The sequence below is a fragment of the Vulpes lagopus genome, chromosome 11 (assembly GCF_018345385.1).
Source record: "Vulpes lagopus strain Blue_001 chromosome 11, ASM1834538v1, whole genome shotgun sequence".
NCBI classification, from domain to species: domain Eukaryota; kingdom Metazoa; phylum Chordata; class Mammalia; order Carnivora; family Canidae; genus Vulpes; species Vulpes lagopus.
Window position 1 is genome coordinate 29,463,726 of NC_054834.1, and position 24,782 is coordinate 29,488,507.

General features: G+C 43.0%; 1 protein-coding gene across 2 annotated transcripts; it reads left to right on the plus strand.

The window, feature by feature from the left end:
* The first annotated feature begins 1,718 nt into the window (after nt 1-1,718).
* On the plus strand, nt 1,719-9,216 carry RGS4 (regulator of G protein signaling 4). 2 transcript variants are annotated; one of them, XM_041723534.1, is made up of 5 exons: nt 1,727-1,898; nt 4,947-5,051; nt 5,274-5,335; nt 5,942-6,108; nt 6,552-9,216. In XM_041723534.1, the coding sequence occupies exons 1-5, from the start codon at nt 1,855-1,857 to the stop codon at nt 6,789-6,791; spliced, it is 618 nt and encodes a 205-aa protein (XP_041579468.1). In that variant the 5' UTR covers nt 1,727-1,854; the 3' UTR covers nt 6,792-9,216. The 2 variants fall into 2 exon arrangements, with proteins under 2 accessions (XP_041579469.1, XP_041579468.1); XM_041723535.1 differs by lacking the exon at nt 5,942-6,108 and having other exon boundaries at nt 1,719-1,898; nt 6,552-6,765.
* Nucleotides 9,217-24,782: the final 15,566 nt, after the last annotated feature.

Genomic DNA, 24,782 nt, shown 5'->3' on the forward strand with positions numbered 1-24,782 from the left:
CCTGTCAGTTTCACAAAGGAATGCATTTGTTCCATGTTAAGCCTCAAGGAAAAGTTGTCCAGTAGCTAATCTAATTTTTTCCTATCTGTCTTGGAGAAAGCCAGAGAATTTTTCCTATGACTTAAATATATCTTCTAGGACTGTGGCCCTTTTATACTTCTCTACCATCTCCTTGCTCTGCTGGCCATGAACTGGGGTAAGGGGGTGGGCAGTGTGGTACGTCGAGGGTCATGTAGGTGGTAGGCATATTGGTCTTTATCACTTCCCTTTCTATATTCTTGGGTACCATTGCATCTCACTGGAACCCATCTATTTTTTCTGTCTTCTCCATCTAAACCATTTGATGCCTCTCCTTATATGTAAAGTTACAGCCCCCTCTATCCTTTGATCGGGAGCCTATCTACTTAAAAAGAAAGAAAGAAAAAGAAAGAAAGAAAGAAAGAAAGAAAGAAAGAAAGAAAGCAAGCAAGCTGCTCAGGTCTGATATAGTTCATTCCCTCCTTCCATGCATAGCTTTCCTATATATGGACAACACCCCTCTGTAACTCTGGTGTGGGTCCTGGAGCTGCAACTACAAGATGTAAAACACCTGCATGGTTCTTTGAGGCATGCAGTCTGTCATATTGTGTGCCAAAGATACTAATTGTCCAGGTGTTCAGAAGCACCTGAAGAGTCAAATATTCTTGGGTTCACCCTGAAGCCCGGTAATATGCACATAAATTAGGTATTTTTGTCTTCTCTCTCTCCCTCTCTTCCTCTCTCCCTCTCTTCCTCTCTTTCTCGATATACCAGTTTGGAGATCTGAATTCCCTAAGACATAATGATATAAGTCCATTTGCAAATATGAAAGGGTCTCTATATTTGTTCATTTACTGCCTCCTCTGGTCCCCGACTGCTGCGTTGCGGCTTTCAGCAGGAGGCCCGCGTGTGTCCCGGAGCCCACCGGTGTGCACTCGGCTGAATGCTCTTCCTAGTAAGATTTCTGGCAAAGTGTTCCACACTCAGGCTGATTACAGATGTGGCTAATCCACTTGCCCCGGGGCGGATTTTCTGGGCCGCCAGGCCTCCAACCGGCTCCCCTCCGCGCCCCCGCGCGAATGGGACAACCCGGGAGGCAGCTTCTGCAAATCACCGCCTGGAAATGGTGATCCTGCCCAAATCCCCTGGGGAAACAGTGAGGATGAGCTCTTGCACCGTGTGAGATATGCTATTTCTAATGCAAAACATAATAATAATAATTAAAATGAAAATGAAAAAAAAAAAAAAGCGCACTGAGACTCAGTCTCCAAAATGAGCCCAGCCCGGAACTCCCGCTGGCGCCTTTCCTTGCAATCGCTTTTGCAGAAAGGCTGGATAAAGCTGCGTTTCGTAGCGTTTGAAACTCTCTCTTTTTTTTCCCTCCCCCTTTGCTAGAAATCCCAAACCCCGGACCGACATCGGTTGGAGACCCGGGGCATCTGCCTGCGCGGTGCACCGGCTCCGCAAAGGCTCTCCTCTGCGCGCGCGGCTGCGTCAGACCCTCCCCGCGGAACCCCGGCCGCCCCGGGGCGGGGGCGGGGCTGCTGCGGGCGGCGGCGTCAGAGCTGCCCTCTGATTGGCCGGGCCGCCGTGGGCGGTGCTACCAGAACTGCCTCCTGATTGGCCGCACTGCGGGGCGGGGCTTCGGAGCTGCCGTCTGATTGGCCGGGCGGCCGCCGCCGGGCTATAAAAGGGAGCCCCGCGGGCTCGCCGGCAGCGCGCAGGAATCCGACCGCATCTTGCAGGGCGAATCCGACCGCATCTTGCTCCCGTCCGAAGGCGCAGCTCCTCCCTCTGCATTTCCAACCCCAGCTCGCGAACCCCACGCCGCACACCATGTGCAAAGGACTTGCAGGCCTGCCGGCTTCTTGCTTGAGGAGGTAAGATTATTTGCAGCTACTCCCCGCGGTAAACTTTGGGACAGACTTTCTTGGTCACCCAGCTCTCCGGTGCGCGCAGGAGGGCCTCCACCTGCTGGCTCTCCTCCATGGCCAGCTGGACGTCGGCACTGCAGGAGCGCGCCCCCCACCCCAACCCACCCCCCGAATGGGCCCCCATGTGACCTGGCTTTTGGGGACTGTCCTGACCCTCTTTCCCTGAGCTAATTCGGAGTAAGAAGGGACATGAGGCTTCGGGGCACACACAGGGCTCTGCGATCGCTGCGGTTATTTGCACATCGCTGGGGGTCTGTGGACTCACGGCTCTGAGCTTTCGGACCGGGTGGTAGGTCCTGTTTAGGGGAAGACACCCCAGAATGAGGTCTGGCTGCATCACAGGCGCTGCAGTACCTTCCACTCTCTATGCTCCTATAAGCAAGTGTGGCAATCCAGTGTGAGTTCCAGTGCTAGACCCCCTTCTCTCTCTCTGCCCTCTTCCCCCAGTTCCTGAAATGTCTCACATGAGTGGTGGTTGAGAAGTCCTGATCCTAACAATTCAGTTAACAGTTCAGTCCTCCTGCAGACATTGTTTTGTCTACTGTCCCTTGATTTAAAAAAAAAAAAAATAGTAAAGCTGCTTCATAGCTCCTCATATGCCTTTGCCTTAAAAAAAAAAAAAGGATAAATAAGTGCTTTCAGAGAATGCTTATACATTAGCCAGCTGAAAGAGAAATACAAAACTAGTGCATATCATTATTATTTAATCTTACAGTTGAAGGTACAAAGTCCGTCTGTAGCTGTAGCACCCCCTTGTTTCCCTGCAAATAAAAATCACCTTAAATTTCAATTTGGGAATATCCCAGAAAGCACAGCCTTCCGTGCACTTTGTAGAAGTTTGCCTTACAAATATTCAGTCATTCAGGGGTGTGAAAAAATATTCTTTTTAAAATGTGCTTTCATGGGTGCCTTAAAGTGAAGCAGGAGGATCTGGCAGGAAGTACTCATGGAGGGAATGCCCCTGAGCTCCATCATGACTATCCCGAGCTGAGTGGAGCAAATTAGTCTGAGCTTCGGTTAACTCATATATAAAATTAACCATACAAAAATAAATAAAATAAAATAAACCATACAAAATATAGGAGTGTCAGGAAACCGTTATGCTCTGGTAAGTGTTGCAGGAGACAGATGAATGGTTGCACAGGTCTGCCCAAGGAGCTAAGAAGCTAAGCTGGGGAGGTAACCTGTATATCAGCAAAGTAAATGGCTCTTCCCTCTTCACTGGTCAACTGCAAATCAACTAGTCCAGCACGTTCCCCCCTAGCATCAGTGCCTGAGGCTGCAGGAAGCCCTAAACTGCTCAAGGTCAAATAGGCAGTGGATGGCTAGTGCACATCAGATCTGGTGTCATGACTCTGGTGACCTCTAAAGTCATGCTGCCTTTTATTTTTATGGTTGAATGGCGTCCTAAGGACAAATGTAGCATCCTTGCTAAGCATACTAACGACTCTGTGAAATGACTTGCATTACTCAGTAACTTAGATCTCAGCCTGAGCCGGTACATGGCAAGGTGAAGTGAGGTCTGTTTTGACCAGATCATAATATGTTTGTGTCTTAGAATCACTTGAGCCTTTAGGATTCTATCTTGCTGTCATTGAGGAGGATTTTGCATCCCCTGAGCAGTCGGAGAAGCAGAAGAGGGAAATCAGTCTTGTGAGGAAGAGATAATCCATTTTTAGGGGCAGCCCAAGAACATAAGGGAATTCAAGCTTCTGGAGAAATGCCTGAATGGAGAAGCCAGTGACCTATCAGGAGCCGTCATATAATGCCTTTTTTTTTTTTTTATCCTTGAGACTTTCTTTTTCTCCCTTTAAGTAGGAACATCTACCCATTCATTGCTTCTAAAGTGACATTTCTCTTTTAAAAACGATTTCTTGGCTTTTATAATAAAAGAGATTCAAACAAAAGAGGAATTAACAGAGAGAAAGCTGAGCTTAAAAACTTAATAAAAGGTCCTTCTTTCTAAGTCACGCACCCCGCTGCTCCCTCGCTATCCATTAAACAGTGCAAATAAGCTCTGCTCTAATTAAACAGTCACTAGCCGCAGTGATGACTCTTGCTTCTCGATTGTTTTTAGGGCTCAGATGCCCTTTATAGTGCAAATGCCCTTAGAATGTAGATATTACACAGGAGAGCAGTAGCAACAGCAGAAGCAGATTTCTCTAGAAGCAAGCCTGAAGTTGCTCAGCTTTTGGCCAGAGCATTTGCCTTTGTGGCCTCCTCCACTTCCCTCTGCTGGAGCTGCATCCCCACCTCCATAAATACCCGAAGGTCAATCGCTTGGCCCACCTCCTGGGACGCTGGGACCACCCAGCCCTTCCGCTTGCTCTTAAGGTGCTTCTGCAGGTCCCTCTGCTAACAGGGAGGCAGGTGGAAACAGCCGCCGCCGTCTGTCCAGAAGGTGGCGTGCAACAGGAAAGGTGCCACATTTCCCTCTCAATGACTGCTCGCCCTCCAATTCCTACAAATGACCCAAAGAGCGGTCCCCTTTTCAATGTGTGTCTGTTAAAGACCCCAAAGCGTTCCATTGGTCAAAATGATAGGTTTACAGAAAAGCCTCCTGAGGCCAACTGAGGGTCAGCATTGTGTCGCAGGCTGGGGCCCTGGGGGCTCAGTCGGTGAAGCGTCTGCCTTCTGCTCAGGTCTTGATCCCAGGGTCCTGGGGTTGAGCCCCACATTGGGCTCCCTGCTCAGCAGAGTCTGCTTCTCCCTCTTTCTCTCTCTGCCCTTTCTCCATTCATACTCTTTCTCTCAAAAGAATTCTGTTGCAGACAGAGCAGGCTGTGCTGTGACTCTGGCCCCGGGTTTCATAGTGAGTCACAGGCAAACACAGAAGTGGGATCTCCTTTTCCTGACTGTTCACGCCAACTTCAGCTCCCATTTTGTAAATAAACTGCCCCAGCCCCTTTACTAGTAATGGACTCTTCGAGCTCTGCCACCAGGGTATCTTTTAAAAGAGCTAATTAGGATTATTCTTTTTCTTCTTCTGTGCAGTGCAAAGGATATGAAGCATCGGCTAGGTTTCCTGCTGCAGAAGTCTGATTCCTGCGAACACAATTCTTCCCACAGCAAGAAGGACAGAGTGGTGGTTTGTCAGAGGTAAGAGAAAAGGCCTCGGTGAGGACCCATTGAATGTTAACTATTTAATGTCAGAGATGTTGAAATTTCCACCCATTTTGTGGAAAGACTGCCCTAATCAAGAATAGGTCTCATCATGAGGATAGAAAATAAGTGTCTGCATTTTTCTCAGGATCTTAAATTTCTCGCCCTAAGTTTGTATCATGGCATTCAAGTTTTTCTTTCTCTTTGTCACGTCTCTAGGGTGAGCCAAGAGGAAGTAAAAAAATGGGCTGAATCACTGGAAAACCTGATTAGCCATGAATGTAAGTCTGACGGCTTTCTTCCCTGCTAGGAGAAGGACAAAAGCTCTCTAGATAGACAAGTTATCTCATATTATATTTGATCTAATAAGAACTGCAGACAGAGTTGGGTTTCTTCTGGCTTCCAGACTCAGGAGCATCAGTCTATTTAAAATTTTACCATGCCCCGGGCTTTGTGATAGACAATGGAAAGTTCATACAAAACCATGTGGAAAATCATCTCTCTCACCACATGGGAAACAGGTTGAGGGGAAAACTTCAAAATATTGAGACTTCTTGCAGAACCAGCCTTAGTTTCTTTTTCTCAAACTTACTTTGGCAATCGGCTTTGAAGCCAAAAGTAAGCCAAACTTACTTTTGGCTTCATGGGTATTTCAGAAACACCGAGACTTCAAACCTTGAGCAAGAAGCACTAGATATAACTGGGATCCAATAGATGTCAAACAGATTAGGGTCACCTGACCCCAAGTGACCCTCAGAAAGGAAGGAAAGGGTGAGGCATTTGAGCCCACGCTTTATTCTCTCAAGCACGTTGAATTTCCCTGAAATACACTATCCAAGAGGTCTGCCAGTGTGGTGACAAGGGTGGCTCTTTCTCCTCCATCACAGGTGGGCTGGCGGCTTTCAAAGCTTTCTTGAAGTCTGAATACAGCGAGGAGAACATCGACTTCTGGATTAGCTGCGAAGAGTACAAGAAAATCAAATCACCCTCTAAACTAAGTCCCAAGGCCAAAAAGATCTATAATGAATTCATCTCCGTCCAGGCAACCAAAGAGGTAGGTCATCACAGCACAGAACTCTCTGAGTCTTAGTGAAATTTCCTGCAAGTGATATTTAGTGGTGTGGATCTTTAGATCATCTTAGTTAAAGGAAATGATGTAACAGTGGAGGAGATTATTAAAACCTTTACCACCCCAAATAAGTCAGTTAAGAAAGCTTTCATCCAGATGACTTAGATGATCTCCCTTAATGAGTTTTTTTGATAAATCTTCCCAATTTGTGAGAAAGAACAAAGAGATTGTCCTGCCCACCCAGAAGCAGATGAACCTTCTATACTCTCTCACATGTGCCAGGGTGGAGCTAAATATTCTTTTTGTTGTTGTTGTTGTTGTTTCTGGGGTATGAATGAAGGGTGCACGTGATGCCTCCCCACAAAGCATGCAGCCTTCCATTGTCAACAAGGCCATGTGTCCAATACATCTTGGTCTTTGCTCTATAGGTAAACCTGGATTCTTGCACCAGGGAGGAGACAAGCCGGAACATGCTAGAGCCCACGATAACCTGCTTTGATGAGGCCCAGAAGAGGATTTTCAACCTCATGGAAAAGGATTCCTACCGCCGCTTCCTCAAGTCTCGATTCTATCTTGACTTGGCCAACTCTTCCATCGCCGGGTCAGAGAAGCAGAAAGGGGCCAAGAGCTCTGCAGACTGTCCTTCCCTGGTCCCCCAGTATGCCTGATTCTCACACACACCGGAGGGCTGAAATGCCAAGACTCTATGCCTGGAAAACCTGAGGCCAAATATTGATCTGTATTAAGCACCAGGGCTTTATCCACATCGTAGCTTAGTGTTCATGCTGCCTGCCATGCGTGAGTCACTCCCATGTAAGAAATAGATTTAGTTTTGATGTTTGGTGTCCATCAGGGCAGGACCTCATTCCAGTCCAGCTTTCCCAGATTTCCTTTTGGGTGCCATGTGAGCAAGTATCCAAATAATGGTTTTGTAGGGGTGGCTTTTCAAAGACTGTTGCAGTCTTCTCCTCCCAATGGCTTGACCTCAGGTTGGTTGGTTGGTAACATTTCATGTGACATCTACAAGCACATGTATTCTGTTGGCACTTTCTCTAAACTCTATATGTTTAGATGGGGTTGATCTATTGTGTGTACATATGTGTGTGTGTAAATATATGTATACACATGTATACATATATTTACACACACATATATATACACATTCTATGTATATGTGTCTATATGTGTATATACATATATATTTCTGCAAGAATAGATAGGAAAGACCCTAGGTGCTCATAACTAGAGTGTGCGTACATACCTAATGCATGTTCTGATCCCTGGTCTTTCATCCTGCAATCAAACAGGCAAGCAGAGCCCATTCCCATGCAGGCCAAGAAAGGAATGCTAACCTGTGGAAAGTTGGTTCTGTAAAACACTATAGGTCCTGTCGGCCACACATCCGAGGGACTCCATGCGTAGCGTAACCACTTATAGCTTCCACCTTGAACAGTATTCTAAGGAGCAGATATCCTAAAGAATCTTAAGCCTGGCTGACACAGTTCTGTCTTGAGCTGGTTATTTCTTACAGCATTTTGCAGTCCCTCAGCTGCTGGCCTTCCCTTCTTTGCCTGGGTGCTTGGCCATGATTGTCAGAAGCCAGGTTGGTATGGAATTGGGAGAGAAAATGCTCGAACCAAATGAAGACAGGCAGGGAGGGCCTCGCCAGCTCTCCCTGCTGTAAGATACTGGCTGAGCGAGGGCATGGAACTTCAAGGTTAATAGTTTTATCCTCTACTCTTTTTCTCTCTCCTGATCAAGGGTGCTTTCCTCATCTTGTCCTCCCCGGCCCCACCGCCCCGAGGACTTCAGACATCAGATGAGGCTCCTCCCTTCACTCGGTTGGTTGGTTGGTTCCCTATAATGGCTCCGGGCTCTATGCCTCCACTTAGAAACCAGCAGCAAGGGAAGGATTGTGTGTTATAAGCGTGAAACATGTTTTTGCAAACTGAAAAGCCCTCCTAAGTTTCTCTTTTGAAAGGAGGACCTTGTTCATTCCACCCTGAACATCAGGGCTACTAGAGCCTGCAGGTATACCTTTCCAGCCTCTGAGACTAAATGAGAGAGGAAAGGAAAAAAGAAAACAAGAAACAAAAAACAGTCGATAGAACTACTGTTTGGAACTTTTCAAGGCACGTGAAATACTTGAAAATTTCTCATTTACGTTATTTATGATGTTGTTTTCTACAATGTTTTTATTATTGTATTGTTTTATAAATGGAGGGTGCAGGATATCACCTGAATTATTAATGAATGGCCAGGAAGTAATTTTCTTCTCATTCTTCTAAAACTCCAGCCTTTGAAGTGCACACACACACACACACACACACACACATATGCATGCACATTGCACTAGTTCCTCCGGCATAAATTGCATACGTGAGCACCTTGTGGCTTGTAAGCCAACAGATGGGGTTGCACAATGAAAACCAGAGTGTGCATAGACAAATCTCACCCTATTAAAGATGTAGGTTCTTTCAGTTATGCCCTTCTTGTCTCTGGCAGTCTTACTTTCCACGTTCCCAGAATTCCTCCCCTCTGTCCCTTTTATTATACATGGTTCCACAGTTTTGTCTCTAGTTGACTCCAGGATCCAGACGTGTAACTCTGTTGATCTTGCCCTATTATAACTGTCATGACTCTCAGATTGTACCTGTGCTCACCGGCTGCTGTCTTACAAAGAGATCTGGAAGGTCATTCTGAATGAGAAGTAAATTATTTTATGTAATACAATTTTCAAGTGTGTTTTTCAATTGTATTTACCTCTTATTTTGCCACCATTTGAGATGCTGAGCCAACCTGCTCATGGCCTGTGGGCAGAACTCTTCTTCTCTTTGCATGCCTGCTTTTATCATGTGCTTTAAAGGCCTCAAAGCTGATGCTTCCAGGGAAACACATGCATCTTAATAATAAGGGTAAATAAATGCTTCATACGAAACTATCTGCTTGTAAACACATTAATGATCCACAAGGATGTACAATGAGAAAAGCAAGGTGTAGGACGATGATAGAAAATGGCTCATGTCCAGGCTTCGATCTGTCCCATGCCAACTCTGGAGAAAGCAGCAGAAAATAAATGTATATTTTCCTGTTCCTGCCACTGCTCTGACTACCTCTCATCACAGAGCCGAGGCAATCTGGGCTCCAGAGACTTTGCTCAACAGACTTGGGGTGTACTTGCAGGTCCTCAAGAATTGTTCAAGAGATAGAGTTCACCTTTCAGAGCCGTTCCTCTTCCACTTATCTGTCCAATGAGAAGGTGGGAACAGAGGAAACTCAGAAGGTAGATGAGAGCCGTAGATCCCTATGGGACAGACTCCTGGCCCAACTGCTCAAAATCCCTCCCTCCCCCTTATAGATTCTCTCCCCTAGAAAAGAGGTATAGAATGTTCCCAATCACAGTCACGGATACAAGGTCTGTTATACCGTGAGACCTCCATTTCCTGAATTCTACATCCCCATTGTGGAAGTCAGCTTACAGGGTGTTCAGGACCACAGATTTCAGGCTATTTGGAGGAAGAGACCCCTTCAGGGATCTGACAAAAATCATGGACCATCTTCTGAGAAAAATACACAAAGGGATCCAGATTCATCAGAAATATTTAGAAGGGGTGGGGCACCTGGGTGGCTCAGTGGTTGAGCGTCTGCCTTTGGCCCAGGGTGTGATCCCGGAGACCCGGGATCAAGTCCCATGTTGGACTCCCTGTGTGGAGCCTGCTTCTCCCTCTGCCTGTGTCTCTGCCTCTCTCTTTCTCTCTGTGTCTCTCATGAATAACTAAATAAAACCTTAAAACAAAAGAGAAATATTTAGAAGGAAGCTTTACAACTCCCCCCCTCCCCAAACACACAGGGATGCCCTTCCCCTCTCCCAAGTAGGTGTCTCAGAGTCCCCAGGAGTGTGTAGTCACTGCTCTTTGCATGTAGTACCATCTTCCAAGTATCACAGAGGAATTAAAATCACTGCTATAAGCAAGTGTGCTTGTCTCCAATCTCCACCTTGCCCATCCTTTCTTCTTGATGGTTGGCCATGAAATAAATAACACATATATGCAAACTCATTTGGACCTCGATCAAGGACCATGTGTTGAAAAACAAGTATTATTGCTTATCATGTGCCAGGTATTGTCCTAAGCATTTCATATACATAATAAACTTAATTCGCACGGCAACCCCGAGATATGTTCCCAGTTGTCAACACGGCCTCTGCAAAACATCTGCCGATTTTTACAGCTGAGGAAACTGAGACACAGAGAAGTTAAACTTGTCAAGGTCAATCTGCCATCAAGGAGCAAAGCTGGGATATGAACTGAGCCATCATTGCCCCAGAGAGCAGGGCAGAGACATGAAACGCTCACCAAATACCCACATGCCAACAGGCAAGGAGCAGACTGTCACTTTCAAACCTATATGCTCGGGATTAGAGCCAAACGCATTTCCATCTCTCTCTTCTCCTTCTGTGGCAACCATGGAGAGTATATGTTTCAGATTGTGTAGCAGTGAGATGAAGGACCCCTTGACTCACTTCAGAATATCAAGTGGATAAGGAATAAATCATTGCTGATTTGAATCATCTGTTTATGAGGCTGTTTGTTACTGCAGCAGAGCATTGTTTATCCTGAGAAAACCAGAGACTGTGCTCGTCACTGTTCCACCGTGTGGTTGCCATTTTATTGTGTGGGGGCACACAAGAGTGTGAACCAGGGGACTCCTTTACGTTATAGCAGGTTGCAGACAAAACTTGACTTTGGAGAAACTCCATGACCCAGGGTGCCCCAAGCTGTGTCTCGGCACACCATGTCAACAGAGCTTAGATCTTTAGAGTTAGAAATGAGATGATAGAAGGGGAAAAGAAGAAATAAAAATTCAAAAAAGCTACCTCCAAGGAAAATTCACTACCCATCAGCGTAGGCCCAACATGTGGACAAAAAAAAAAAAAAAATCAGTATAGCAAGGTATACAGATAAATTGGCTCATGTGACTGCCAAGACCCAAAAGCATAATATAAAAACAAAAGGACTCCATTCACTGAATTCAGAGACTGAATTCAATCCATGAGTTTTCTCAGGCCATTAGCCTGCATGCGAGCCACTAAATTGTTCATCATTAAAAACTATTGTGTTACTATGCATCGCTTTCTAGATGTCACACGGAAATATGGCATGAGAAAGGAAAATACTGGGTTTTGACTTTTTTTGTGGTATAGAATAGAGGCAGAGTTGAGTGAGGTGACTGAAGAAGTGTTCACTGAGAAATAGCATCCAATGTCTTAGATTTTGTACGCAAAGTGATAATGACCTAGCCAAGGCCAAGGATGACTGAATTTCTGAAGCACATTGGTGGAGGTCAGCAATGCGTGAAGAGACAACTGGGTTTCCAAAGGAAAGTTAAAACTTGATGGTCACATCTTACATCTATGACATGCTTATTAATCACCAGCCTAGGGTGGGTGCTTCCCATGATCTCATCTAACCGTTAGGCCTGAACTCTGAGGTAGATGCCATCAGTGGCTTTCCATTACTGGTGGAAGAAATGTGACCCAGGCAAGTTCAGAAATTTCCCCAAGATCAACATCAAAAAAGTGGCAGAGCATGGAGCAAACCCAGAAATCTGCCTCCAGACTAAACACTTTTAATTACTCTAGGCAAGGAGAAGGGGAAGGGAACAAAGAGAAGGAAGAAAAAAATCATGGTAAGTGAGAGGAGCCTAAAAGGAAGCAATGGAAGTAGAAGGGAGAAAAGAGGTAAAAAGATGAAAAGAAAGAAAAGAAGACCAGACAGGTTAGAAAATATGAAAGGAAGGACCATGAAAGATGGAGCAGAAGAAACAGAAATAAGATGCGTGTTATGAGGAAGGACAGATTGCCAGCCGCTTGCCTGAGCTGGGGCAGGTGGAAGGTTCTCTGGGTCTAGGGAAAAGGGAGTTTGGGAAGCAGGAGATAAATACCAGGTCAGCGTCCTCTCTAAGAATCACTTTTCTGTTTCCTCTTTCTCTCTCTACATTTTCCAGATCCAGAGCAAGTCTTAACAATGCCCGCCCACCCCTGAGAAAAAGCCCTGAAGGAGGAATGAAAAAGGATAGAGGAACAGGTCAACTTTCCCTTGGTTCCAGCGCGCCATTGCTTTGGAGTGACATTGCAAGGGACATTGCACAAGTCACTCAGCCACTTGCAGGGGTCACACACCAATGGGATCCCAGAGGGAAGCTGTCATTTGGCACATGGTCCGGGTTGCCTTGCTCCTGCTCCCCACTGGGAGGCAAGCCAGAGACCATGACCGCAGGGTCTAGGCTAAAGGAACTTGCCCCCTACTTGAGTCTGGTCAAGGCCACAGCATGTGCAGATCAGTGTGACTTAGATCGTGGGAATTAGAGGGTGGTGGCCTCTTGAGAGTGACTCTCCAGGGTTGACTGGGGAGGGAGGGGGGGGAGGCATTGCTTTTGAAGAAAGTAATGCAACTGTTTTGTGGATCTTCCAGAAGTATGATTTGTCACATTCCCAGATTATTCCACCAACCTATCGGGCTTTTGAGTAGCAGTCTCCTGTCGGGGCAAATATAGCCCCGCGATGTCCCCTCTACAGCGACCGCAGTGATGGAAAACCAGTTCCAGCTAAGTCGTGTCACAGACAAGGCCCGCTCATTTCTCCTCTGCCTCCCCACTTCTCTTCCCAACTCTCCTCTGTAGGACTTGGTACCTTCTGCTACACTTGGGCCTTGCTGCTAATAATTCCATGCTTTGGGGTGCCAGAAAGGACAACTGCTAGAGCACTTTGCAAGTCCTAGATGGATTCTTCTTCCAATTTCCCTCTTGGAGACCCCTTCCCTGACACAGGGCCCTTCCAACTGGAGAGTACAGAATCACCGCCGGTTCCTTCTCGATCCCTCTCTCATACCTAGTAGTCTCCCCTTGGGTAAAATCACTCAGAGCCTGTTCCTGCCTCTCCACCCTCATGACCATGGCAGGCCCTTCCTCCAGGCCACCACCACACGTAGGCGGGCCCATTGCCTCCGCCTTCCTTCTGGTCTCTGACACCCTCTGATTCCGAGGGGCACACCTGACCTCCCACTCTCCTGCTGAAAATCCGCAATACTCTCAGCTCTCCAGGCGAGTTTTGAGACCCTTTATGACTTTGAACTCTCTAGCCTGCTGGCCTCCTCCCTGCTGGCTCACCCCCACCATCCAGCTGGAATGATTTGTGCCTCCTGACCCCGCAGGTTGCTAATTGCCCCTTATCAGTGTTCAAGCCAGTTTTCCATCCTTCCCCTCCATCCAGCCACCTCCTGTTGTTCATTTTAAACTCGACTCAAGACTTGTCCAGGGTGAGAAGCCCTCTTCCCCTCTTTGACTGGACGTCAACATTCCTCTGATGTCAAGGCTTCCCTTGATACTATTTTGCTTTCATTGCTACCAGCGCCGTGTCCTGGAACCGCCGATTTAGGAGGGTGTCTCCCAAACTACACGGCTACTTACTACAGTGAAGATGTTGGAAAATTGCTCTAAAATTTCACATACAGAAAGACCCAGAGGTAGGAGGAGATAATAACTGGAAGTCAACTCATTTTCTTCTTATTATCTTTGACATTCTGTTCCCACTTCTTAACCTGGTTACACCTTCTGTCACCTTCCTGTTTCAAATCCCTATCTGCATTTTCTAGTCCAAGTGAAGTCTTGCCCTTCTAGAAAAATATAAATGACCCCAACTGTTCTCAATGATTCCTTTCTTTATCCCCAGTATGCACAACTTCGACAAAAATCAGTTCTCTCCTGCCTTATGCCATTCTTCCATATTTTCCTAAATTCTTGTTTATTTTCTCTAAAAAAGGAGTAAGGCTTTTGAAGACAGACCTCACATGGAAGGCATAAAGGTCTGCCCTAAAACAGTCCTGCCCTAGAACAGTGGTAGGCACTGAGACTATCAGCACATGTTTTATATATGTCATTTATTCACAAATAGATAAGTTGAAAGTGTAGTATTAATTAGGGTGTTTCTCATGCAAATACTGGAACTCATCTGGGACTTATCTGTTCCACTATAGAATGGTTTAAACCCTTGGATCTCTGTCATAATCTTTGCTGGAATATCTAACATACGATCAGAGTAGATGTCCAGTAATGTTTCCTTGCTGAATAAAGGGAATTGAATGCCAAGAGAAAGAAAGAAAGAAAGAAAGAAAGAAAGAAAGAAAGAAAGAAAGAAAGAAAGAAAGAAAGAAAGAAAGAAAGAAAGAAAAAGAAAGAGAAAATAATAGAAGAGGATGAGAGAGAAAGGAAAAAAGAAATAGAAGAGAAAAAGAAAGAGGAGGGAGGGAAGGAAGGAGGGAGGGATGGAACAAAGGCAGAAATATCCATTGATTTAATCCTTTATAGGTTTGTGAAAATAGAATTTCAGAGAAAAGACTGGCAAATCAGGGAATAAGGAAGCCAGCATAAGAAAATAAGGATATATGAGGAGGGGGTGTATTTAAGTCAGAAACATAACGTGCTTGGCAACCAGATGAACACACTGATTGCCCAGTCAGTTCAGTGAACATTAGACACAGTTCAATTAGGAGGTGTTGTCCGATAGCCAGCTTTACTGGAAAAGGTGACTTGGTCAGCTGAATTTCTCTTTCACAGATCACTGGGGGGAAAGCTGTTCTAGTGGTTCCAATAAAGCAGATGTACCTCGGTCCCTTGTGTTTAGCTATTCTTTACTTGGATTAGCTTCTGCCAGGAACTGGGCTGTTTCAGATAAATTTTAGGCAACATTGGGCAGTTACCTTGATTCTTTCAGGTGACAGGTTGTTGTTTAATCAGTTCTTTTTCTCGATGCAATCTGCTGACTCCAAGAGGAAAGAAACCCACTCAATAACATTGTCCTTATTTGCAAAAGAAACTGCCAAATTCACTCTCATGACTTTTCATCCTCCCAATGACAGATGACAATGATGAAACCAATATTGTTACCACAAAGACTTAGGTATATCTGTCATCCAAGACTGTTCTCTTTAAGACCTTGAAGCATTAAAATGAAGCTTTCCGTTCCATCCATCAGCATTCAAGAGGAAATGACAGCCAGAAAAACAGAGTGAGGAGGGAAAGGGAGTTTATTACCTTTACAAGCTAAAAATTGTAACTATGCTCTAATAAATCCCTTTTATGGCTTATAGTTCATCGGTTTTAATTTGGAAAGGGATGAGGCCAGTGATGGAATGAAGATAAGCAGAACTTGTTTAATCTCCAATGAGTCATACTTATGAAAAATGCCTGCCACCCGGGTCATTTAGCCATGAGAAAATTATCCTTTCTTGTTAGCAACATTTCTCAATTTCACCTTCAGTGCTTTAAATAGGGACAGAGAGTTCTTGAGGTTCATATCCATAAAATAATAATTAAAGTGAAGACAACGTTATAAAGGCCCAACACGGATATTTATATTCTTTCCCCGCCCTCACCCCCACTGCCCGAAATATAAAGAGCTCCTTACTTGCAGCCTGAGAAAACAAGAACAAATAATAGATAACATAATCCTTATTTCCCAGGACTGGTCACAATTTATTGAGAGAAAAGATTTAGAGATGGGTGGGAAGAGCATTTTAAGAAATTTTCAAAAGTAGCCATCTATACTGGAATCACAGAAGGTGAGCTGGAACTTAATGAAGTGCCCTGAGAAAGTATTTATTGGCTGTGAAATCCATAAAAAGCACTAGGTGATATACTGGGGCAAGGTGTTAGATAGACCTATAAGGAATGAATACAGCACTGGGTGACTTCAGGTAAAAATATTTTGAAGTCTAAGTATAAAACTCAAAGTGCTATTTCTAAAGGAGACACTAATAACCTTCAGTGCACAATGACTTTATATAGTCATAGGTCATCCTTCATTATGGTTATGGAATAGTTTCTAAAAAAAGATCAGACATCTGATTGGATGCAGCTTTGATGCAAGCTGGAACATGATGTAATATTTTAATACTGAGATCTTTGGGTAATTGACTGATGGAAAATATTGAGAGTAAGAAGTTATCTAGGCCATTTGGGTGTAAGAGGACTATTAATGATCAATTGTCCTTCCCCCCATTCTCTGTGGGGGGAGCTACCCATCAGGAGAGCATGACCCCTCCTTCCCTCCATGCAACTGGACACCTGAAATGAACAAGGCTAATCAGACTCTGATCGTGTGAATCTGAAGAACAAAAATGTCCATGAATTCGCACTGCTGAGATATTCCCTGGTCCTGAACTTCTCAAAGCTTGATTATTCAGCTCTTCTGGCAATTCTCTAACCTGTGTAGTACTTCTGATATATTCTTTTTGAGTCTTCTTAAATTTCCAAAGTTGATTTCCATTGTTTAAAGCCACAGGTCACTGCTGATAACACTGTCACAGGCAGAAATGTGTTTTGGCAGGTGGAAATACCATATAAAATTCCCAACTCTCTTTATTTAGATTTCATATATGTACTTCAAGCCTCCTTTCTGATGATGCAGTTTTGTTTCTTGACCCGTGGAGACAGCTCCCCAAGACATTAAAAATTTCCATTTATTTCTGTATCAGTTAGCTTTTGCTGCATAACAAATCACTCCAAAACTTGAAACCCAGTTGCTTAGGACAAGAGTTACTTTTTTTCTCTTCTGGATACTTGTGGAATGACTGAGGGTCCACTGACTTAAGTCACGCACATCTGGGCTTGTCCTCAGGTTGCAGGTTGTATCTAGGTCTTTTCCACATACCTACCTCATATCTTTCTTGGCCAGTAGGCAATCCACATCCTGTTCTTCACTTGGAGATGGCAGCCGTGCAAGACAGCAAGACCTATTGTGTAAATATATTTCAAGTCTTTCCTAACATCAAGTCATCCACTAACATCGCATTGGCTAAAAAGTCACATAACCAAAGCCATGCTGGGAAGCCATTCTGGGAAGTATACTCTGCCTGTAGTAGAAGGGAAGGAGTGAATGTTTGCTGTAAAGTAATCTAAAGTTTTACATTCCACCTCACATTCACATTTTAATATCTCTTCCACATAAAATATACTTGCTGTATTCTAAGACACTCAAAAGTCTTATCCAATCTCAGCCTCAAGCTCAAAGTTCAGAATCCCTTGATGTACTTTGAGTTCAGGTAAAGTTTATCTTATTTCATACATTGATAAACTTATAAGAAATCTGCCCTTCACACAGTCAATTTGCAATGGGATATGGACATAATAATTGCAATTATTTGGAAAAAGATTAAATGGAATACCCATAATAATCACTGGTCCAGAGAAACTCCAAAAACATGCCGAGAAAATGTCACCAAGTCTCTCTCCATTGAGGGTGGAATAGTTCCATTATTAGATATTAGCTCACTGTTTCCAGTAGATGTTGAGTCCAGCTTCTGGAAGGTTCTTCCTTTTCCATCACACTCCTTGGCCATTTTTTTCAGAAGGCATCATTAATTCTGCCCTCCTTGCCCTGAGCAGCTTTCTCTGCTTGCTTTCTGCCTGTAGATAGTTGGGAACATGGGGACGATTTTATGTATTAAGCAATACAAGCCACTTTTTAGTCTAGTTGAACAGCACTTTTATCAATACAACTCGATCAAAACTTTATGGGTTTTTTATGTACTTGATTCTTGTCAATTTCATGAGCACACTCACAACTTCTTTTTAGATATGCCCCATTTCTAGACTTAATTAATGATACTTTAGGGACATCACATTTTAGGGACATCACACTGGTGTGGCACCATGTTGTTAAGCTTTCTAGCACCCCTTCTTTTCAATGATGGAAGCCTAGTTGCTAGATTTTGGGGGGAAGTAATAAAAATTCATAAGTAAATATCTACAGTGCATGTCACACACTGATGCTCCATAAATATTACTTGGCAGCCTATTATTTATTCATCTGGTTTTAACTCTATCTCTTATTAATTTGGTTCAGTGTTAACCAATATGCCCCCAAGTAAAACATTTAGTCATCACTCCAAGAGAATTTATAAAAATTAAAATTTTATACCTGCAGAGTTGGGAACTAGGCCACTATTATGCAAGTGTACCAAGATGCTACCTTTCCATGAGGAAAGACCCAAAACACCTCTCCCATATAGTAAAAAACACTTCTAATAGTCAGCAAGACATTTATGGAGAAGTTTCATTGATTTGCATTTTTGTACCTTCTCTGGTCTTCCATTTGGAGAATAATATTCTTGGGGTAGACTTAACCCTAAAGTGTTCAGCTCTGAACAGAACAATGGCTGCTGCCTTCTGCACAACTGAAAAGGGACACTGATAAACTCCAGGAAGAAGGCACAAGGATCTCTCACTAGATGACCTCATCAGTGACCCTAGGCAAATCCTTTTCTGAGCCTTCATCTCATCATCAGCTCCATAAACACAATGGTGGCTGCCTTACAGAGTTGCTGTGATGACATGTGAATAAGTTCATGCTCTAGGGTGCCCAAGGTAGGACAGAGGACTAGCTCAGTCAACAATAGTACTGATCCCCTAATAACTCGGGTGAGCTCCAGTCCTGCTAGCTTGGAAAGCTAAAGAACTATATTTCTCATTTCCTTTTGCAGCAAAATTTCCAAATGTGATTTGACCTCCACGAATTAGATGGTCTTGTATGAGTCTTCGATACAGAGTAGAGTTTCACGAAGAGAGAACCAGGATATAGGGCAGTCATGTTGCTGATACGATGGTGGCAAATGGTGGTTCTGGATCTAGAACGTAGTGGTTACTTTCCTGATTCAGCAGCATCCTGTTCATGGCGTACCTGGCCTTGCCCTGAAGCCAGAAGCCATGACAAATACTTTTCTGATTCCACAGTTCCTTTAAAGTGGGAGAGGGAGCAGTATCTCCCTGGCAGGTCAGTTCTTTGATGTGGTTTTGGTAGTTATTTCTGGAAGCTTTGCCCATGAGTCTGTGCACTCCTTGTAACCACCAATAAATCCATTTTTTTTTTTTTTTGGCCTAAGCCTGCTACAGTGGATTTGGTTTCTACATTTCAGAACCATGGTGAATATAGTACACATTAATGTGTTAGATACATCTGAAGATATGTCTCATAGAAAGCCCTTTTTTAGGAAATAAAGTTTGGCCTAATGGAAAAAAATCATAGGTTTTGGAGACATTATATATTCAAATCCAGATGCCCTATGAGTCATAAAACATCAGACAAATTATTTCACTTGTCTGAAATTCAATTTACTCATGTGTAAAATGTTGCTAATACTATCAATATAAAGGATTTTCCATTTATTTAAGATATATTTATTAACCATTGACTAAATGTTAACTCTTCCAGACACTTTATTTCTAGACACAAGATAGACTGATGCTTCCTCTCACAGTGCTTAAACTCCAGTGAGAGGAGAGAGGCAAAACGAAATCTGGCAAATAAATATATGTGATATGCCAAGTGGGAATAAGCACTTACAGAAGAAATGTAAGTCAGGGAGAGGGTTAGAATATGGGGGGAAGGAGCAGGTGTCTTGTTTTACATCGTGTGATCACAGAAAGCCTCTTTGTGTGGAAACCTGAAGCATGTGAGGGAGAGAGATCCACAACTACCTAAAGTAAGAGAGTTCTGGGCAGAGGGAAAGTGTGCTTTGTACACTTAAGGACCAGCCCAGAAGGCCAGCATGATGGGAGTGCAAAGAGGGATGCGATGAATGACTGGTAATGAGGAAAGAGGGTCACAGTGGATCAAATTGTGGTTCCCAGGCCTCTGAAAAGTCTTCATATTTTACCAGGATTAAATATGTACTTCAGATATAATATGTGCTTCTCCTAACCTGGCATGTGGGAGTTCCCTTTTCTTCCTTCTACAAAGTAAGTTAGTTTAATCTCTATGAGGTAAGGCCAAAGGAGCAGGGCTTCCAGGTATGCTGGCAGGTTTTTTTTTTTCCCCTGCATCTGTATTTTTCTCCACTCCAGAAAAGTAGACAAAATTTCCTCACCTGCATTTCATCATCAATCCACTGTCTTTGGAATCGGCCAGTCTTTAATAACTCAATAAGTAAGAGGTCATGTAAAGAGAAATAAAAGTAGAAGAAATAACCTTGCAGAAAGCCAGCAAAAGAAGTTGATGTCCAAAAAATAAAAAATAAAATAAAATAAATTAAAAAAAAAAAAAGAAGTTGATGTCCACCTCGAGGCTCACAGCAAGTGGCAGACACTTCACAGGAGAAGAGCTTAGACAAGTGATGCAGCCAACAGTGGTTTATCAGCCCCTCCACCGAAGTCAGCTGACTTCTCTGCACTGCGCCTCTGACACACAGCACACTCAGCGCTGCCTTGTGTTCCCTCTCCCGCTGGACCTTTCTCTGAAACCATTCTTTGCCCACGGTGCTCCTTCTACCAGGATCTACCCTCCCCCGTTGGACCTAGCAAAGTTTATCTTATTTTATTTTTTAAATAATTAAGGTCTAGCTTTAGTGCCACCTTCTCTTTGAAGCCTCTTTGGACTCCCTGGGGAAGGGTTGGTAATTTTTTCTTTCTGTTCTGACAGCATTTCCTTCATATCATTATTGAAACCCTTCATAGTTTCTCCTGTCTCTCACCCTAGGCTGTGAGCTCCTCATGATATGTTCATGTCTCATACTTGTGCACTTCCTCGTCTTTCAGTCCAGGCCTTGACAAAAGTGTTTGCTAATGGGAGGAAGGAGGGAAGATAGGAAGGAAGGAAAGAAGGAGGGAGGGAAGGAAGGAGGGAAGGAAGGAGGAAAGAAAGGGAAGAGGGAAGGAAGGAGGGAGGGAAGGAAGGAAGGAGGGAGAGAAGGAAGGAAAGAGGGAAGGAAGGAAGGAGGGAGAGAAGGAAGGAAAGAGGGAAGGAAGGAGGGAGGGAGGGAAGGAGGGAAGGAAGGAGGGAGGGAGGGAAGGAAGGAGGGAAGAAAGGAAAGAGGGAAGGAAGGAGGGAAGAAGGAGGGAGGGAAGGAAGGAGGGAAAGAAGGAGAGAAGGAAGGAGGGAGGGAAGGAAGGAGGGAAAGAAGGAAGGAAGGAAAGAGGGAAGGAAGGAGGGAAGGAAGGAGGGAAGAAAGGAAAAGAGGGAAGGAAGGAGGGAAGGAGGGAGGGAGGGAAGGAAGGAAAGAGGGAAGGAAGGAGGGAGGAAGGAGGGAGGGATGGAGGGAAGGAAGGAAAGAGGGAAGGAAGGAGGGAAGGAGAGAAAGGAGGGGGAGACAGGAGGGGAAATTATTTTTATTTCCTTTGTCGGATGCCATTTTTGAAAAAGACTATATGAAACATTTAAGAAAAACATAAAATCCCCAGAAAACTATAAATATAAATGGACATTTTGGTGATGATAAGATTCTCATTGAAGACTTAGAAAATTCTTGATAGGAATCAAATTTTCAATAAGAAGTAATATTTGCTTTGGAAAATCTTAACATTCTTAATTCACCCTGCCTGACCTCAGGCTATGATGGAAATGAAGAGCAGATCTGCGTGTTTTCTTCATGAGAAGCAGGAGGGTTTTTTTTTTTTTTTTTTTTTTTTTACTTATCCTTATTCAAATAAAACATTGATTTGAGGGAACTGATTTGCCTTTTGAGAAATTGAGTCCTGGTTTATCTCATTATTTGATATTTTGGCAAATGTAATGGAAATCATTTCCACGGAAGTACGGTTTTCTTTTTTTTTTCTTTTTTTCAAATTTTGTTGTTTTTGTCGGCTCTGCTCTTTATTTCAACTAACTCGAACCAAGAGTCTGAAGGGAGCCAGATGATTGCTAATGTAATATAGCTCATATTTGTGTAGGCTTCTCTCTGGAAGGTTAGTAGGTCAGATAATAATTATCCTACTTTTTTTTTTTTAAAGAAAACAGGTTCAGAGAGATTATTTGTCTAACATGTAGTATCCTCTTCGAGAACATTGCACTTAGGCATTTATAGAGCATGATTTTGCATCTAAATTTTTCACTGACTTTAAGTGTTGGTTTTCAAACCTCTATTATTTTAGCAACAGATTTTATTTATGCGGTGCTATTACACACAGCGTCAGCTGGCAAGAGTGGAACTCTGGTCATAGTCAGATTTTAAGAGAACAGGTTGTGGAAGACTGGAGGAAAAGCTAGGCATGGTCAAAGGGCCCAAATTTTTGAAAGTGAAAATGACTCAAAAGAAAAGGGAAGGTCTAAAACAACTGAGTGCCAGTGATGTGGAAGTTTAATAATAGGACAGATGACAGGTTTTTTAGAAAGGAATGACTAAATTTTAAAATACTCCATACAGTGGCATTTATAATGCAAATCTGGCATAATTACACAACTTCAACCCTTCGTAATATCTAGAAATCAAGAAGATGTTTCTCCAAACTAATGGTTCTATTTTCTCTTGCCCCTCTGGCTTGCTGCCACCTGCTGCCTTGTATGAATGTCAGCCAATCACTTTCCATAGCCTCATCCTTTACAAATTGCGAAATGGAGAGGATGTAATTTTTCCCTGCAGAATACTTATAATTCCCATTAAAGTAATTAATAAATGATGAGATTTTTGTGGAGAACCGACCTGTGATTTGAGCCAGGAATCATAAAGGCAGAGGAGAAATTGGCAGAGGAGTGTCATTTGACGAGAAGCAGCAGGATTAGTAACTTCTCACTTTGCCTTGAAAGCAATCCCACTGCAGAGGAAAACGCTACCCTGAAGCCAAGAGAGAAAGAACTAGTTGGTGATTAAATTCATCAAAATTCTTAAGTAATAAGATAAGCTGGGAATGACTTGAAGCATTTACTACCTACCTACAGAAATGCTAAGTACTTTGGAAAGTATAATATAATTTAATTACTGCTGCTAATGAGGCTGTTATTATCTCTGCTTTGTAGAAATTGAAACCAAGGCTCAAAAAGACAAAACACTTTGATAATAATATAACTTCCTGTAGTAGTGAAGAAAAGTAAAGCAGAGTAAGTGAACAGAAAGTGACAATGGGAATCTTTTAGATAGAGTATCTGAGAAATAGCTGATGGATTGACTTGAGGATGTGAACCAAGTGAGTATCTGGAAGGAAAAATCAAATAAACAAACAAGCAAAGCAAGGAATACCAAGTACAAAAGCCTAGAGAAAATATTGTGAGCAGTTTGAGGAAGAGTGTGATGGTTAGTGAAGAATGAATAGAAGAGGTGGAAGAGAGTTTGGAGAGTGGACATTAGGTCATGTAAGGTCATGATAAAGACTTTGGATATCATCCCAGATGTGATGGGAAGCCGCCAGAAGGCTCTGAGATGATTTGTGTTTTATAGGATCACTTTGGGTGTAGTGTGGAGAATAGAAGAGGATGAGTGAAGAAAGTAAGGCGAGAATGAAAGTACAGGAGTCACTAAAATGCTATTTTAGGAGCTCATAAGAAGACTCTGATGGCCCGGACCCAAAAGGATAAAAGTGATGAAAAGTGGCCAGAATCTGTATATATTTTTGAAGGTGACACAATGAGATAGTAGAAGTGGATACAAGATGTAGACAAACAAGGAGCAAAAGATGAGTCTAAGGTTTTGATGTAAGTTAATGAGTGAGTAGTGATAGTGACTAAAATGGGAACGTGAGAGGAGAGTTGAGTTTGAGAAAATATATCTGACTCTGGTTTTGGTTTTATTTATTTTAAGACATTAATTTCTTATATGGAAAAGCGGCATCTCCAATCAGTATAAGAGAAGCAATTATTAAATAATTGGTTTGGGAACAAATGGATAGCCATATGGCAAAAAAATAAAGTCTATCTTGAACCTTATGCCAGGATAAAATCCAAATGAATCAGAGTTTTAATGGTAGAGAATGGAACTCATGAAGTAATCTCATGAAGTAACTGAGAAGATACCGCTGGACAATTAAATCATAATTTTAAGTTAGAAAGTCTGTCTAAACGTGACGCACTTTATTTAAATTCCCAACACTGCCAAAATCTCTGCTTTGGCAAGTGCATTTAGCTTGGCTTTTTAGCCTCCATTTCATGCATATGCAGCATGAGAATCCACCACTGACACAGGGAAAATTGCATCCTGAATTTTAGGCTCATCTTTTGAAGTTCTTTCTCCTCTCATGCCTCTAGTTTTTATCTCTCAGCCCAGTGATGCTGCTAAAAGCTCTAGGCTGCCACTCTCTTCTCAGAATATATGTGCCATGCCAGGAACCAGTAGATTCTAACAAGGAGGAGGTAGAAAGCAATGGATGAAAGTGGGCCTTATCTCAATACATTTTCTTTGACTCTAGAATTTTGTCCTTCAATTTCTGACTGTTCTGGATGCTCTTTGATGATTTCATATATATTTTCACTTCTCCCACATTTTATAGTTGTTTTCAGAAGGAGGGTTAGTATGATACAAGTTATGCTCTCCTGTATAAATGACCCTTCTCCAAGTAATTAATAGATCATAAAAATAACAAATAAACATAAAGATTTGGTGATTTAAAAAACACCCTTTAAACATGGGTACACTTAAAAGCTTAGAATATCAAGGCCAAAAATGGGGGAGTACACAGTCTTTTTAAGCTATCTTGGAAAACTTGCAAAAATTTATTATGTGAGAGGATATAAAGTGAATCCCAACAAATTTCAATAAATTATTTTTATGAAAACTACATAGTGTTATAAAATATAGTTAATGGGTCTATGTCTAAAGGAAGTGAAATCAGTATCTCAAAAAAGAGATTATTTCAGGTTCACTGAAACATTATCCACAATAGTCAAGACATTGAAGCAATCT